General features: G+C 43.3%; 1 protein-coding gene across 3 annotated transcripts in view; it reads left to right on the top strand.

Annotated features, from left to right (window-relative positions):
* Positions 1-11750: 11750 nt before the first annotated feature.
* Positions 11751-14297, top strand: part of mkrn1 (makorin, ring finger protein, 1) — a 33556-nt gene continuing 31009 nt past the window's right edge. For all 3 annotated transcript variants that reach the window (XR_010037789.1, XM_063216848.1, XM_063216849.1), the window contains exons 1-2: positions 11751-11940; positions 12847-12975. Coding sequence is in view for 2 of the 3 variants with exons in the window: in XM_063216848.1 (XP_063072918.1) it covers positions 11867-11940; positions 12847-12975 (203 nt within the window). In the remaining variant the exon portion in view is untranslated. The remainder of the gene's footprint in view (positions 11941-12846; positions 12976-14297) is intronic.

The following is a 14297-nucleotide window of genomic DNA, read 5'->3' on the forward strand; positions in this document are numbered from 1 at the left end:
ACGTCAATAATGAGTACACTCCTTTTGAAAAGTAACATTTTCAACAATGTTTCAATAAACGCACAGTATTTTCTAAATGGGTAGAGTTCAATACAACATGTGTCAAGCTTACCATAGGAAAGTAGGCCCAAGTAAAACTTAAATGAAATATTTCCGTTTTTGTGAAATCATTCATTAATCATTGTCGATATCCACTGCATGTCCGATGACATGAAATTGTGTGATACAGAGCTATACGCTATATCAAATGAAAATAATGAAAGAAATTGGCAGAATGTAAAAAATGCATTTTTTTTTGCTCACCGTATCAGAGTTAAACTGACCACTGGCCTGACCCTCTCTGTCTGCCATCGTTCCAAAGCCCCCAAACTGGCCGTGGCGGAGTCCGAGTCTGTCAAAACTTTCTGTCTGACGTGAGCGCACTCTCCCGGTGTGCTGGGTGAGGGACGCCCGAGGAGGCTGCATGTGTCGACCCTTCCATGACAAGTAGCGTCCTCCTCCTCCTCCTCTTCCATCTGGCCAACGCATCAAGGTAGCTCTGGCCCTGTTGTTGCTGCCCCTCCTGCCTGCCATGCTGGCCCCAGTGCAACAGAGCACATGGGACAGGAGGAGCAGGAGCAGGACCACATAGCAGACCTTCACCATCGTATAATGTCTCCCCAGCTTGGGATCAATAAACATTTTCTGTCTGTCTGTCCGATTGTCTTTCTGTCTGTCTGTCTGTCTGTCTGTCTGTCTGTCTGTCTGTCTGTCTGTCTGTCTGTCTGCCTCTGTCTAACTTTAACTCTCTCTTAGCTTACTTCTAAAGAAGGGATCAACATGGATGGACCAGGCAAGTGTTGATTTCTGATCATTGCTCTTTATATATGTAACTCTGTACCCTCCTTGTGGAACATATTGCTAAAGGAAACATCTCGGGGTGGGGGGGATGTGTGTCGGAGATTGGTAGTACCAGTACCGCTTTATCAAGTCACATAACATCAATAAAAGAGCTGAAAGAGAGGTGACAAAGGTATGAAATCCCTCCTCAAACATTAACCATGTGTGTGCACAAATGGCTAAGAAGGTCGTGGGATGCTTTAACACACACTGATAGAAGGAGGGGACATTGGGCTTTCTCTTCAATAATCTTCAGGTACACAAAGGGTAGGCCTACTGGAACTTTCCATGGCGTAACAAAAGACCTTCCCACAACGACTAGATTCTTCTTGTATCTCAGAACAGTGATGATGATGATGTGTTTGGTATCCAAGCACGAGACTTAACCATTTAATCCCCATGTGCTGCACTGAATACCGTCTGTATATAAAAGGAAATTGAGAAAGTGATAGGTCACTTCCATGGCTTTATTGGCCATATGGCATACATGACATTTGTGGACTTCTTTGTGAACTTCTGACCCTATCCTCAGTGTTTATCAGTCCTCATGCCACAGTGGGCCTGTCCAAAACGGTCAAATATACCTAAATAAAGCATTTTGGATGTTACAGTCAAAATAGCTTGTAGTTGATCATACAATGTTGTCAGGTGTAACGGAGGCTAACTAGCACAGAGTTGGCGTGGAACGTTGGTAAACCTCCCTCCAATAGCCTCATACAGTCTCGTGCCGTTGGGCCGAGAGACTGGTCTCTTGGCCCAGCGGTATCGTACTGTGTCTCCCATTGCCGAACCGTTGTAGTTGACGAGGTCGCACGTTCGATCCCCGAGGGGGGTGAACAGGTGTAAGATGACCTCCGTCACAGTGGTGCCGTGACCCGGATGGGAGTGAGGTTTAAGGGGGAGAGTGTAACGGAGGCTAACTAGGACAGAGTTGGCGTGGAACGTTGGTAAACCTCCCTCCGATAGCCTCATACAGTCTCGTGCCGTTGGGCCGAGAGACTAGTCTCTTGGCCCAGCGGTATCGTACTGTGTCTCCCATTGCCGAACCGTTGTAGTTGACGAGGTCGCACGTTCGATCCCCGAGGGGGGTGAACAGGTGCAAGATGACCTCCGTCACAGTGGTGCCGCTGACCCGGGATGGGAGTGAGGTTTAAGGGGGAGAGTGTAACGGAGGCTAACTAGCACAGAGTTGGCGTGGAACGTTGGTAAACCTCCCTCCGATAGCCTCATACAGTCTCGTGCCGTTGGGCCGAGAGACTAGTCTCTTGGCCCAGCGGTATCGTACTGTGTCTCCCATTGCCGAACCGTTGTAGTTGACGAGGTCGCACGTTCGATCCCCGAGGGGGGTGAACAGGTGCAAGATGACCTTCCTCACACAGGCATTGTTCATTGTTTCTCTCAATGCCTGGTGAACGGATCGTTGCTAAAATTGCCAGTCCCGTTTTCCCGGCACAGTCCAGCCCTTGTCACTTCTCAGCTCCGGCAGACAATTAGATGCGTTATAATTAACCCATTGGTGCTGGATGCTGCGTATATGCAACCTAAAGTTGCACTGGTGCATCATTCAGGCTCATGAGATTTGAGATTTTATTAAAAATGTGGGTATGTTAGAGCTAAATGAACACAATCTAATGCAGGATGAGGTCTTAGCTTTTTTATAGGCTGAGAGCACCTTTTCCCAAAAAGGACTTCGGCATTTAGCAGGCGTTTTTTGCAGTTGCCTTAGGCATCAATTCAGATGCTGTCCATTGTCTTATCGCAAAAGATGACTAGAAATCCTCCTACATTATGATACACTTTTTCATACTTATTCTGGTTGTCTTGGTCTATGTCCACAGCAAAAGATTTCATTTACCAAAATAAAAGTTTATAAAGGTTGAAGCAGGCTTCACCCAACAAGTTTTTCTTCTTTTAAGAGTGCTGACCAAAATATTGTAAAACTGAAGCACACTGAGGAAGGCAGAGCGCTGGAAGGCGTCTATGTAATAATAAAGAAACATATGCGTGGTGCGACCTTTTCTCATTTACCAACATAAAGAAATGAAAAGTTGAATCAACAAACAGGTGGATGAAAATTCTTCTTGTTAATTCTCCTGAAGATCCACATCATGAAGTTCAATAACATGAATGACAATGGAATCTAAGAAAATCCCACATGAATTTATGGCCACTGTTCCATGACTCATTTACACACGCACACATGCACGCACGCACGCACGCACGCATGCATGCACGCGCACACACACACACACACACACACACACACACACACACACACACACACACACACACACACACACACACACACACACACACACACACACATGGAAACCTTCCAGTTTCCAAAGACACCTGAATCCCTCTATTCACAGCTCTGTTCTTCAAAGCTGGTGGTTATCCCATGGCTTATTCACCAAGGAGAGAAATCCCACAAAAAAGTCACAGCCTTGCTTCTCAGTTACAATTTCAAACAACATTATAGGCTACACGTGTTTTTTCTTTATTATTATTGTTATTGTTTTTCTGGCGGTTGGTGACCATTGTCTCCATAAGGTCTCTAAGCGTGTGGGTTGCTGCTGTGGTGGTCAGTAGGCCTGTTGGCCTGTCACAACCAGGCAAGCAAACTAGCCAATTGTCTAAGGTCCCCAGATGAAATAAAAGGAGATCCCCTGGTAATGACTGGTTATGTACTACTTGTATTTAAATGACAGCAAGGCACCCTCCTAAATTCAGTGACTGAAAATGTTACTGGTGCTGCTGTCGGAATGGTGGCCTCTTGAAGACGAGACTGCGTGGGGTGGGGTTGGGGTTTGGCAAGTCCCTCTTTGCCCAGGGCCCCTAATACGGCCCTGACTTCACCAAACGCGGTGACTGAAGTGGTCAACACAACACTCAGTAACCAGGAAGAGACTGAGTGAGAGAGTGGTGACAGAATGAACAATGAGGGCCTCTGTGCCTATAGTACGTGCTTATTCCCCCTGATCCTAACCAGTCAACAGTAATTCCAATGTTCGCCACTCTGAGGCAATGTATGTGTCTACACCCCCTGATCGTTAGCCTGGGCGAAAGCAACTGTTGACTCCGTCAAACAGTCTGGCAAAAGCCAAGAGGAACCCGTCTTCGTGGAGGGTGGGAGATGGTCTTATATTACTCTGTCATTTAAATTCATTGGAGTTCCGAATTCAAATTAAAACCCATATTGTGCTTTATTAGCATGACTGTTACGATATGGCTTCGCAAAAGCAAACAAATAACAAAATGAAAGTGTGAATATAGTTACCTTAACCAATCAGTAACAGACTTCGCGGGTGAGTTCTGCGTCACCACTCTCAACTGTTTGCTGATTGGCTAAACACTGTGAGAACCGAGCTCGAGGCTTTTGCCAGACGATGTGCTGAGCCAAAATCTTTGGGTGGAGTACATAGGATGGCGTTGCCAGGCTACCTGATCATAGCCTGTTATTGCAGGTGGGCCCGTCGATGGGCATGTTCACTCTTTGCTGACTCTTTGCTGACACTTACCTACATCATGACAACATTGCTATGACAATGCAAGGAGTCTTGGTAACCGATTTAGACTTCTTGGTCATTAACATTTTGGTGACTATAAGGTTATAACAGAGGCTCTGCATTAAGGGGCTAACCACTCAACAGTAATTCCAGTGTTCCCACTCTGAGGCATTGTCTATAAGGGTCATTTCACGTGAAATCAGACGCTTTGGGACCCGACCGATCCGGATTTCAATCATACTTGGTGTGCCTTTTTAGTAGCAAGGTAGCACCCCAGAACTGCATTGGTTTGAATCTGACACTAATATTAAGGGAGAAACAGACTAGGAAAGGTTCACATTTTAGGGTAGGACACTATACATTCAGCCTTGAATATATCAGTCAGTGTTAGTCACAAAAAGATGCCTGTGGTATTGTTTGAAAGCTCTTTTCTGGCTCTACATATTACACAATCAGCTTGGAATACAACAACTCTCAGAATATGAATTATGATAAATTGAAAAATTAAAAATTGAATATCTAAAAAAACTATATTTTAAAATGGCCAGTTCCTTGTCCAAACGTAGCCGGGACGTACTTATACATTATCTACAAAAGACACAGCTGCTGCTTCAAATGCACTGGTAGAGTACAAAATGAGATTAGATTGATTATCTCTTTAAAGTATGGTAAAGGGAAGATGACACAGGTACACAGAGAAGGAATGTTCAAACATTCACATATCATCATTTGGTGTGTATAAATGGACATCTGCCTTAGTTTCTGAAACCTGGGACCATGGAAACTGACCATTTTTGTTTTGTTTTTGTTTTGTCATGTGATGCTACTATGGTATTACCATATTATTAGTAAGTGGTCTGTATGATGCCATATTTGTGAGTCAAATTCTGTCTGAAATGAATAAAGAACCGAACACCAGCATTTGAGGTGTTGCTAATGACATTGCCGGCTACGTTTGGACAAGGAACTGGCCATTTTAAAATATAGTTTTTTTAGATATTCAATTTTTAATTTTTCAATTTATCATAATTCATATTCTGAGAGTTGTTGTATTCCAAGCTGATTGTGTAATATGTAGAGCCAGAAAAGAGCTTTCAAATAACACCACAGGCATCTTTTTGTGACTAACACTGACTGATATATTCAAGGCTGAATGTATAGTGTCCTACCCTAAAATGTGAACCTTTCCTAGTCTGTTTCTCCCTTAATATTAGTGTCAGATTCAAACCAATGCAGTTCTGGGGTGCTACCTTGCTACTAAAAAGGCACACCAAGTATGATTGAAATCCGGGTCGGTCGGGTCCCAAAGTGTCTGATTTCACGTGAAATGACCCATAAGTTAGCCTATAAGATATAAGATAGCCTATAAGGTGAAGGCCTAAAAAATCTTACAGTTATATAGCGACATCATAGGCTAAAATCATAGCCTATGATGTCGCTATATAACTGTAAGATTTATTAGTTAATCTGCTATCCAGAGAAGAAAAAAAGAATCTGCACTCTTGAAATCCATTTACTGTAGGCCTTTTTTGTGAGTCCTCCATGTTACAAAGTCAAACGCCATCAATATGTCATGCTAATTTTGTACTATAAATTAAACTTAAAAAAATAATGTGTGTGGACTTTTTTTTTTTTTTATCTCACTGAATCCCTTTCACTGCATGATTTGTGGTCAGTGCAGGACAGTAAAGTAATTTGGGGAACTTCCTATTGTAGCACAATGTGTGGAAGTTCCCTTAATTTTGGAAATGTAATTGCAACTAGACTGCATTTCCGCAGTGACAATGCTATTATGCTTGCGGCTTATGCGCGCGCACACACACACACACAAACACACACACACACAGACCTTTCATACTGCGGCTTGCAGTCTATGGCGATTTCCATAGGACTTCCATAGAATAATAATAATAATAATAATAATAATAATAATAACAATAATAATAATAATAATAATAATAATAATAAACTACGAGAGAACAATTAGTATGCTTGCTAGGAGGCCTCTGCTTGCTCTCAAGCATACTAAATTACTCAGGTCTTTAATTTGCATCAGAAAGTGTTTGTTTCTCTTCTTTAGGATTTAAAAAAACAAAAAACAAGACAGGCCTACAGTTTGTTCGTTTTTTGTTTGTTTGTTTGTTTTTACTGGTTGTGATGGCTGAACAAAGTGCCGTTGATCAGACTCCACCAAAATGTAAGCTTTCTGTTTCTTATTTTAGAGCAGGCATTTCACCTCAGGAATTTGTTTAAATCACTGACATAGGGCCTCGGACTGTTGTCAGTGATTTAAATCAAAAGATTGTGTGCTCTTTACTTTGCTGTTGTTGTAGTAGTTGTTGTTGTTGTTTTGAAATTCATGATTTTTATTTTTTTATTTTTTATTATTTTTATTATTAGGCCTACTTTTATATTGTGTGTGTGTGTGTGTGTGTGTGTGTGGGGGGGGGGGGGTGCAGAGGATATGCCATATGAGTGATTTGTTTATTGTTTTTATGTGTATTTTTCTTTTGTTTTTTGATTCCTTTACTTTATTATTCTATTGCATTTTATTTTATTTTAATATCAGGGACTAGCCTACAGATGCAAACTAGCCTAAGGCTAAATCTGGTACAGTGCATGCAAAAACATTTATGTTTTAATTGTACATGGTCCCAATAAACTGAATTGAAAATTGAATAACAATGTAGAGCCTACCTGTCATTGATCTATCCAGACTTTACATAGGCCTAGATATCAAAATATTAATCAAGAACTTTTGAGAGCCCACATGCTCAGTACGCGTTGATAAAAACCAAACAAGGCATTTTCCCACAATAACTTGGAGTCCATGACGCCAAGCAGGTTTTGACAGCTTATCCCTCTCAACCAGTAGCGGTGGGTGGAAATTTTGATTAGGGAAGCACAACACAGAATAGCGCAGGTGACGTCAGCATAATAAGAGCAGAGACAGATTAGAAAAAAAAAAAAAAATAAATAAAAATCTCTGATAAGAGGTGTCGATACTAGGCATGGATTTCAGTTCTTGCCTATGTAACGGAGGCTAACTAGCACAGAGTTGGCGTGGAACGTTGGTAAATCTCCCTCCGATAGCTTCATACAGTCTCGTGCCGTTGGGCCGAGAGAGTCTCTTGGCCCAGCGGTATCGTACTGTGTCTCCCATTGCCGGACCGTTGTAGTTGACGAGATTGCACGTTCGATCCCCGAGGGGGGTGAACAGGCGCAAGATGAGCTCCGTCACAGTGGTGCCGTGACCCGGATGGGAGTGAGGTTTAAGGGGGAGAATGTAACGGAGGCTAACTAGCACAGAGTTGGCATGGAACGTTGGTAAACCTCCCTCCGATAGCTTCATACAGTCTCGTGCCGTTGGGCCGAGAGACTAGTCTCTTGGCCCAGCGGTATCGTACTGTGTCTCCCATTGCCGGACCGTTGTAGTTGACGAGATCGCACGTTCGATCCCTGAGTGGGGTGAACAGGTGCAAGATGAGCTCCGTCACACCTAGCTCTATTTAATAGGCCATGATGAGGTTTGCAGCAAGTGAAACGTGTAAGTAAAAGGGACACAAGCTTAATCCACAAAAAAATCCCAAACTGTTTTGAGATGTGCACGATACAAGGGGTCACTATAGAAGGGACAGGTTGCATAAATAAAACCTCGGATATGCTCCCAGACATCGGCTACCAACCATTCCAGTCGTAGTCCATCACCACAAAACCGGAGACCTTTTGTAGCCTAGACAAGCGTCACAAAATAGTAAGAGTTTCCACATAGTCCAGATCCCCATCAGCCCAGCCCTCTGCACGAAAGAAGAGAATAATAACTTAAACAACAACAAATGCGCTGTCTTTCTTTACCCTGCTTGTTGTCACACGCGCCCTACTGTTATTTGTGATGACAGCCAGGAAATATTGCGCAATACTGAGGAAACCATCAACTCAACAGAAATGTGTTCTGTGACATCACACTCCACAGTCACAAGAGCACAGCCTTGTCTAGACAGATGGCAGTCTTTCTGCGAGGTATCCTAGCAACCCTCGCTCTCAGTCAATGAAATGCTGCTCAACTTGATGACACTTCAGAGAGTGGGTCAAAAATAGCTCGAGGAGCTCTATTGTACCTCCCTACAGGGAGCTACAGCTTGTAATGTAGAACAGAACTTCAATTTTGCACCATAAACTACACGTTCTGTTGACATAGGCCTGCAGGCCTACTCATGCAATGTTTTTCCCCACAAGTCATTGGAGTTTCCGGTCCTAACCATTTCACTGTCTCTGGTGTCAAATGTAATTCGCCTACAATGTCTTCAGGGTCAAGGTTATTACACAAAAGAGAGGAAATTACAAGATCCAACAAAAGAGGAACAAGAGACTCTTTCCAGTGTTGGAAGGCATAGGCTATGATGCAAAAGAGAACTGTGATGGTAGTCCGATCCACACTCAAAGACAGGGCAACTACCCTGAAGCTTTGTTTGGATCACCAATGTCATGTGAATTACAGTATTTGCCTACTGCTTGAACACTATAGGCTGATGCTCAGACCAAAACAGCATATTGTTAAGTTGTTGGTAACATAACTGAAACACAGCTGTCGGTACCTTAAACTAAAGTTATACTTAACACTGTAGTAGCAATTCAGCAACACACATTTTGCTTTATGCTACACACTTGCTCATGGTCACTGCACACTTTCCCCTTCATAAGACACTCCATTCAAAAATGAACACTCATCATATCATTGGGAAAACACATATGTTCAAAACATAAAACACACAGGAGGATTGACTAAACATTGGCACACACCTGAAAATACTTACCTTTAAAATTGAACACCAATTAGTCAGCCTTAAAAAGGCCCCAGGTAAAGCCTTTTTGTGTAGGCCCTACTTTGTAAACATGGATGCAGGGAGAGCTCGTGGCAGAGTTAGAGTTAGAGGAGGAGGAGGAGGACGAGAACGAGGACGAGGACGAGGACGAGGACGAGGACGAGGAAGAGGACAATTGAGAGGAGGACATAGAGTGAGAGGTCAGCTACGCAATGTTATAACTGATGATATTAGGGCAACATTGGTGGACCATGTGGTTAACCATGGTTTGACAATGAGAGAGGCTGGGCTGAGAGTACACCCGAACCTCAGCCGGTTCACAGTGGCCTCTGTCATCCGGACATTCCGACTGGAAAACAGGTATGTGTTTGATTCTCCTCTGACGTAAAAAACATCTACAGTGATGAATTGTGTAGTATTATACTGTATTACCACACAGCCATATCACATACTTACTGTAAGCTAAAGTGCTGCACTGTGACTGATTGATCCTTTTGAACAAAGGTGGTCTTTTTGTAATATGTACAGTACAGTATAGGACAGGACAGGACAGTAAGGTAGAGTACAGTACAGTACAGTAGAGTACACTATAGTAATGTACAGTACAGTGTAGTACTGTGTTACAATAATGTAAAAGAACTGTAAAAAACAATAATCTATATGTAACACTTGTCTGCATATTTCTGTAGAATGACCAGAAGACCAAATAGAGGAGGGCGCCAACGGCTCTCTGGGTCCTCAACAGGAGATTGAAGTAGTCAATATTGTGAGGGCCAACAATGCCATCCGTCTCCACCAGATAAGAGACGAGATTCTAGCTGACCAAGGAACGTTTCACAATGTAAATCAAGTCAGTGTTTCTACAATCCAACGCATCTTGGTGAAGCACAATGTTTCAATGAAACAGTTATACCGAGTCCCATTCGAAAGGAATGAGGACCGGGTGAAGGAACTTCGCCATGCATACAGTATGTACAGGTAAATATTGTTAGCCCTTACATTTCCAGTATACTGTGATAAAGAATGTCCCCTGACAGTTGAATTTAGATCTGTGCAGTGCCTTATAGGTACATTCATAAAGCTGTGGACAGTTAGGTGGAGTGGAATGGTTCTATTGTGTAGATGTGTGCTTTGAGTAATGCCATTCATAATGTTACACTACTATTTACAGTACTGTATCTTTTCTCATAGAGAATCATGGACATGGATGGGGCCGACCAAATGCATGAATTCATTTTCATTGATGAGGCCGGATTCAACTTAACGAAGATGAGACGTCGGGGGCGCAATATAATTGGGCAAAGGGCAATTGTGCATGGCCCTGGGCAGCGTGGTGGAAACATCACACTATGAACTGCCATAAGTTTCAGGGGGTTGCTTCATCACCATTCCAAAATAGGTGCATATAACACCCAACACATCATTGCCTTTTTAGATGCGCTTCATTTCACAGTTGTGCAGGACAGACCAGACCAGCCCAGGTTTGTTGTGATCTGGGACAACGTAAGTTTCCACCGGGCTGCTCTGGTCCGTGACTGGTTCAACAACCACAATCATTTCAATGTCATGTACTTGCCCCCTTACTCGCCATTTCTTAATCCAATAGAGGAGTTTTTCTCCGCCTGGAGATGGCGCGTGTATGACCGTCAGCCACACGCCCGTCAGCCTCTTCTGCAGGCAATGGAACAGGCCTGCGGTGACATTGATGTACAATCAATTCAGGCATGGATAAGGCACTCCAGAGCCTATTTCCCCCGATGCTTGGCAAGGGAGGATATTGCCTGCGATGTAGATGAGGTTATGTGGCCAGACCCAAACAGAAGGCAGAATCCCTAACTATTTTGTAATGCTTCTGTAATGTAGGCCTGCTATGGTTTTGTTTTTGGAGTGATTTTTTGTTGTAAAGTAGGCCTGCACTTGTTGTATTTCGTCATGATTTTTATTTTGTTTTAGTTTTTTTACAGACTTGTGGAGTCTACGTATTTCAGGTTTTTTTGTTATGTGCCTATTTGCTTCGTGGAATTGAATAAAACACTGAACCTGGAAGAGTGTATTGTCTTGTGTAAAGTAGACTGGTGTTTTACAGCTGAGCTGAAATGTGTTGTCATTTGGTGCTAGTGTGTGTGCTTTGTAACCAGAGTTACATTTTAGCAGAAGATTGTAATGTTTTTATTGTAAAGTTTAGGTTTTGGTAGAAGAGATTCATATTGGCATATATGTGTAGGGTTTATCTCCAAGTGTTGAGAGTAATTGGCTTGTGTGTAGAGTTTTGACTCTATGAGCCAAATTTAGCAAATTGTGTGCAAGCAGTAGGCAAATACTGTAAGATGATTTTCTGAAAATAGGCCCCTATGTTTTTTTCTTGCCAAAAGAGAAAGAACCAAACGCTTACCAAAATCCTGAAAGGTGTCACAGTGAATGCTGCATAATGCTGAGAGTTTGATGTCACAGGTGCACTTTCTGTTACTATGCCAAATTCATTATCTCATCAGATACAATTGGTGCCATTCTGACGATAGAGAATAATTGGGCGCGCGTGCCCTCTGGCGGTTACCTCACGAGAAGGTCGGGGCCGACCAAGCCTCGGGTTTTCCGGAAACAAGCGAAACAGCGCGGAAGATCCGGGTGCTCGCCTTGCCTTCAACATAAACAGCAATGGCGGAGGCAGCGGCAGCATCGACAGCAGCCCCAGCAATATCGGGAAGCTGGACTAAACACGTAACCTGCAGGTGAGACAGAATTTATACATTGTTGTTCATGTGAAAATTCGACGAAGACATTGATGGCGTTCCTTACTGGTGTCGTTGTAGCCGTTTGGTAGACTGGACAAACGCTGTCTTTGTGCTGGTACGAAATGTGGTATTTGTTTTGATCCAGCTACCAGCCTCAACAGCAGAGCCTAGCTAGCTATCTCTAGCACAGTCGGTCGTTTGGGCAACGCTTGGGCATATTCCCCCAGCGCTACAAAGTAAACACAGTTGTAGCATTACCGAGTGTGGCACAACAATGGACACCATAAACATTGAACTTGAATGAACATTAAACTTGCTGTCAAATCAGCACATTTGAGTATCAATCATCAGTTTGTGAAACAACCACCGCGTAGTTTAAGTGAGAAGGGACGTTTTCTGTTGTTGGTTTGAGTGTCCTTACCTAACAATGTTCACATGTCAGTTTTCTTCACTGCTTTGTTTCTAACGTGCGTCGGCTAAGACGTATGTTTGACCCTGTCGAAAATACTGTAAACCCTTTCTTTTTATTGCATTAGTTGAACGAGATTGCGTGGGTTGTGTTAACAATTGTCAGTCACATCATCTGGTTTGGCTTGTGAACAGCGTTTTAATGGCTGTCAGCTCTTGTACATTAGCCATTTTCATCTATTTACAAGCGACCGCAAACGTCGTCGTGTATCTTTTAATTGAAATGTACACAACAAAAGAAAACCATGACAATGAACTGTCGTAAAGAATATTGCTTTAGTGTCCCTGGGAAACCCGTTGTGCTGCTATCCACAAGTGTGAGGCGCACCAGTCGTTTTCATCATGCCAAACGACAACCGTGTTGCTTCATTGTTGCCAGTGCAGTCTGAGCAAAAGTCTTCACATGGTTGCTTGTTGTTGTTTTTTGACCCTTAGGTATTTCATGCATGGTCTTTGTAAAGAAGGGAACAACTGTCGATACTCGCACGACCTCACCAGCAGCAAGCCAGCCATGATTTGCAAGTTCTTTCAGAAAGGGTACTGTGCTTTTGGGGACCGATGCAGGTAAGCAATGTCCTGTGCTGCAACAACACTTAACCATTATTATTTTTTTAAATTTCATCATTATATGTATGTGTAATCTCTACACATATCTCCCATCTGTGTGTCAATGAGGCTTTTAACCCACTCTCTCTGCTATCCTTTTCTATCTGCATTGTTCAGTTGCCTTGGTGGCACAAACCAACATGCACCCATCCAGCATTATGAAGGAGTGTGTTTGTTTGTACCCCAGGTGCTTGCATCATCACACTGGGACAAATTAGAGGCAGGCAGGCAGGCAGGCAAGCAAGCCAGCAAGGAAGCCTTCTGAGAATTGCAGTGGAATGCTCCTCTGATGTTTGCGTCATTTGAGAAGAGCAGCGTGTCGCGTCAACATGTTGTTGACACACACACACACACACACACACACACACACACACACACACACACACACACACACACACACACACACACACGGCACGGTTGCCAGTGTGTGTGCATGTTTGCTTAAGGAAACCCTTTGAATGACAATGTCAGGGGGGCGAGATTGTGGGCCTTTGTTGAGCAAAAGACATGTCATGTCTCAAATGGTGTTGTGTGTGCCCCCCCCCCTCTCTCAATATTTTTAATCATGGTTGTCTGCCAACATGGTTGCTTCTGTTTGGTTTTCTTTTTCTCTTGCTGCTGCTGTTGTTGTTGTTGTTGTTGGCTGCTGCTGCACTGCTGTTGTCAGTGCTGCTGTTATTATGATGGAGGCCCACTACTTATATAGGAGGCTAGCTTTAGCCGGCTTGGATTATGAGGCATGGAGTGAGGAGGACAGCCATCTGGTCTGTGTGTTGATGTATGTGTGCAACATAAGCACATCCCCTTTCCCTGAAGCCCTCTGCTTCTCCATACATACAACCTGGTTGTTGTGTGTGTGTGTGTGTGTGTGTGTGTGTGTGTGTGTGTGTGTGTGTGTGTGTGTGTGTGTGTGTGTGTGTGTGTGTGTGTGTGTGTGTGTGTGTGTGTGTGTGTGTGTGTGTGTGTGTGTGTGTGTGTGTGTGTGTTGGGGGGGACTAGACATGTGCAGAGCTCGACAGTCACTAGGGATTAGAGGGTTACTCCCGTTATCATCTGTGAACAAAATCAACAGTCCTCTCCAGGAGGTATCATCAGACATGCCATAAGATGCATGCATCAGACAAGACGAGACAGGGGGGTGTTTTCAATGGGGAGGATGAAATCAATGGAGTGGTCATTGTAGGACTTGTCCAAAAAAGCTTAAATCACAATATTGTTTATATATTTACAAGCATTATTTAATCAAAATGTTTTTTTCGTTGATTGGACTTGGCAGAATA

Source organism: Engraulis encrasicolus, chromosome 15 (genome assembly GCF_034702125.1).
Source record: "Engraulis encrasicolus isolate BLACKSEA-1 chromosome 15, IST_EnEncr_1.0, whole genome shotgun sequence".
In the NCBI taxonomy this organism is placed as follows: Eukaryota; Metazoa; Chordata; class Actinopteri; order Clupeiformes; family Engraulidae; genus Engraulis; species Engraulis encrasicolus.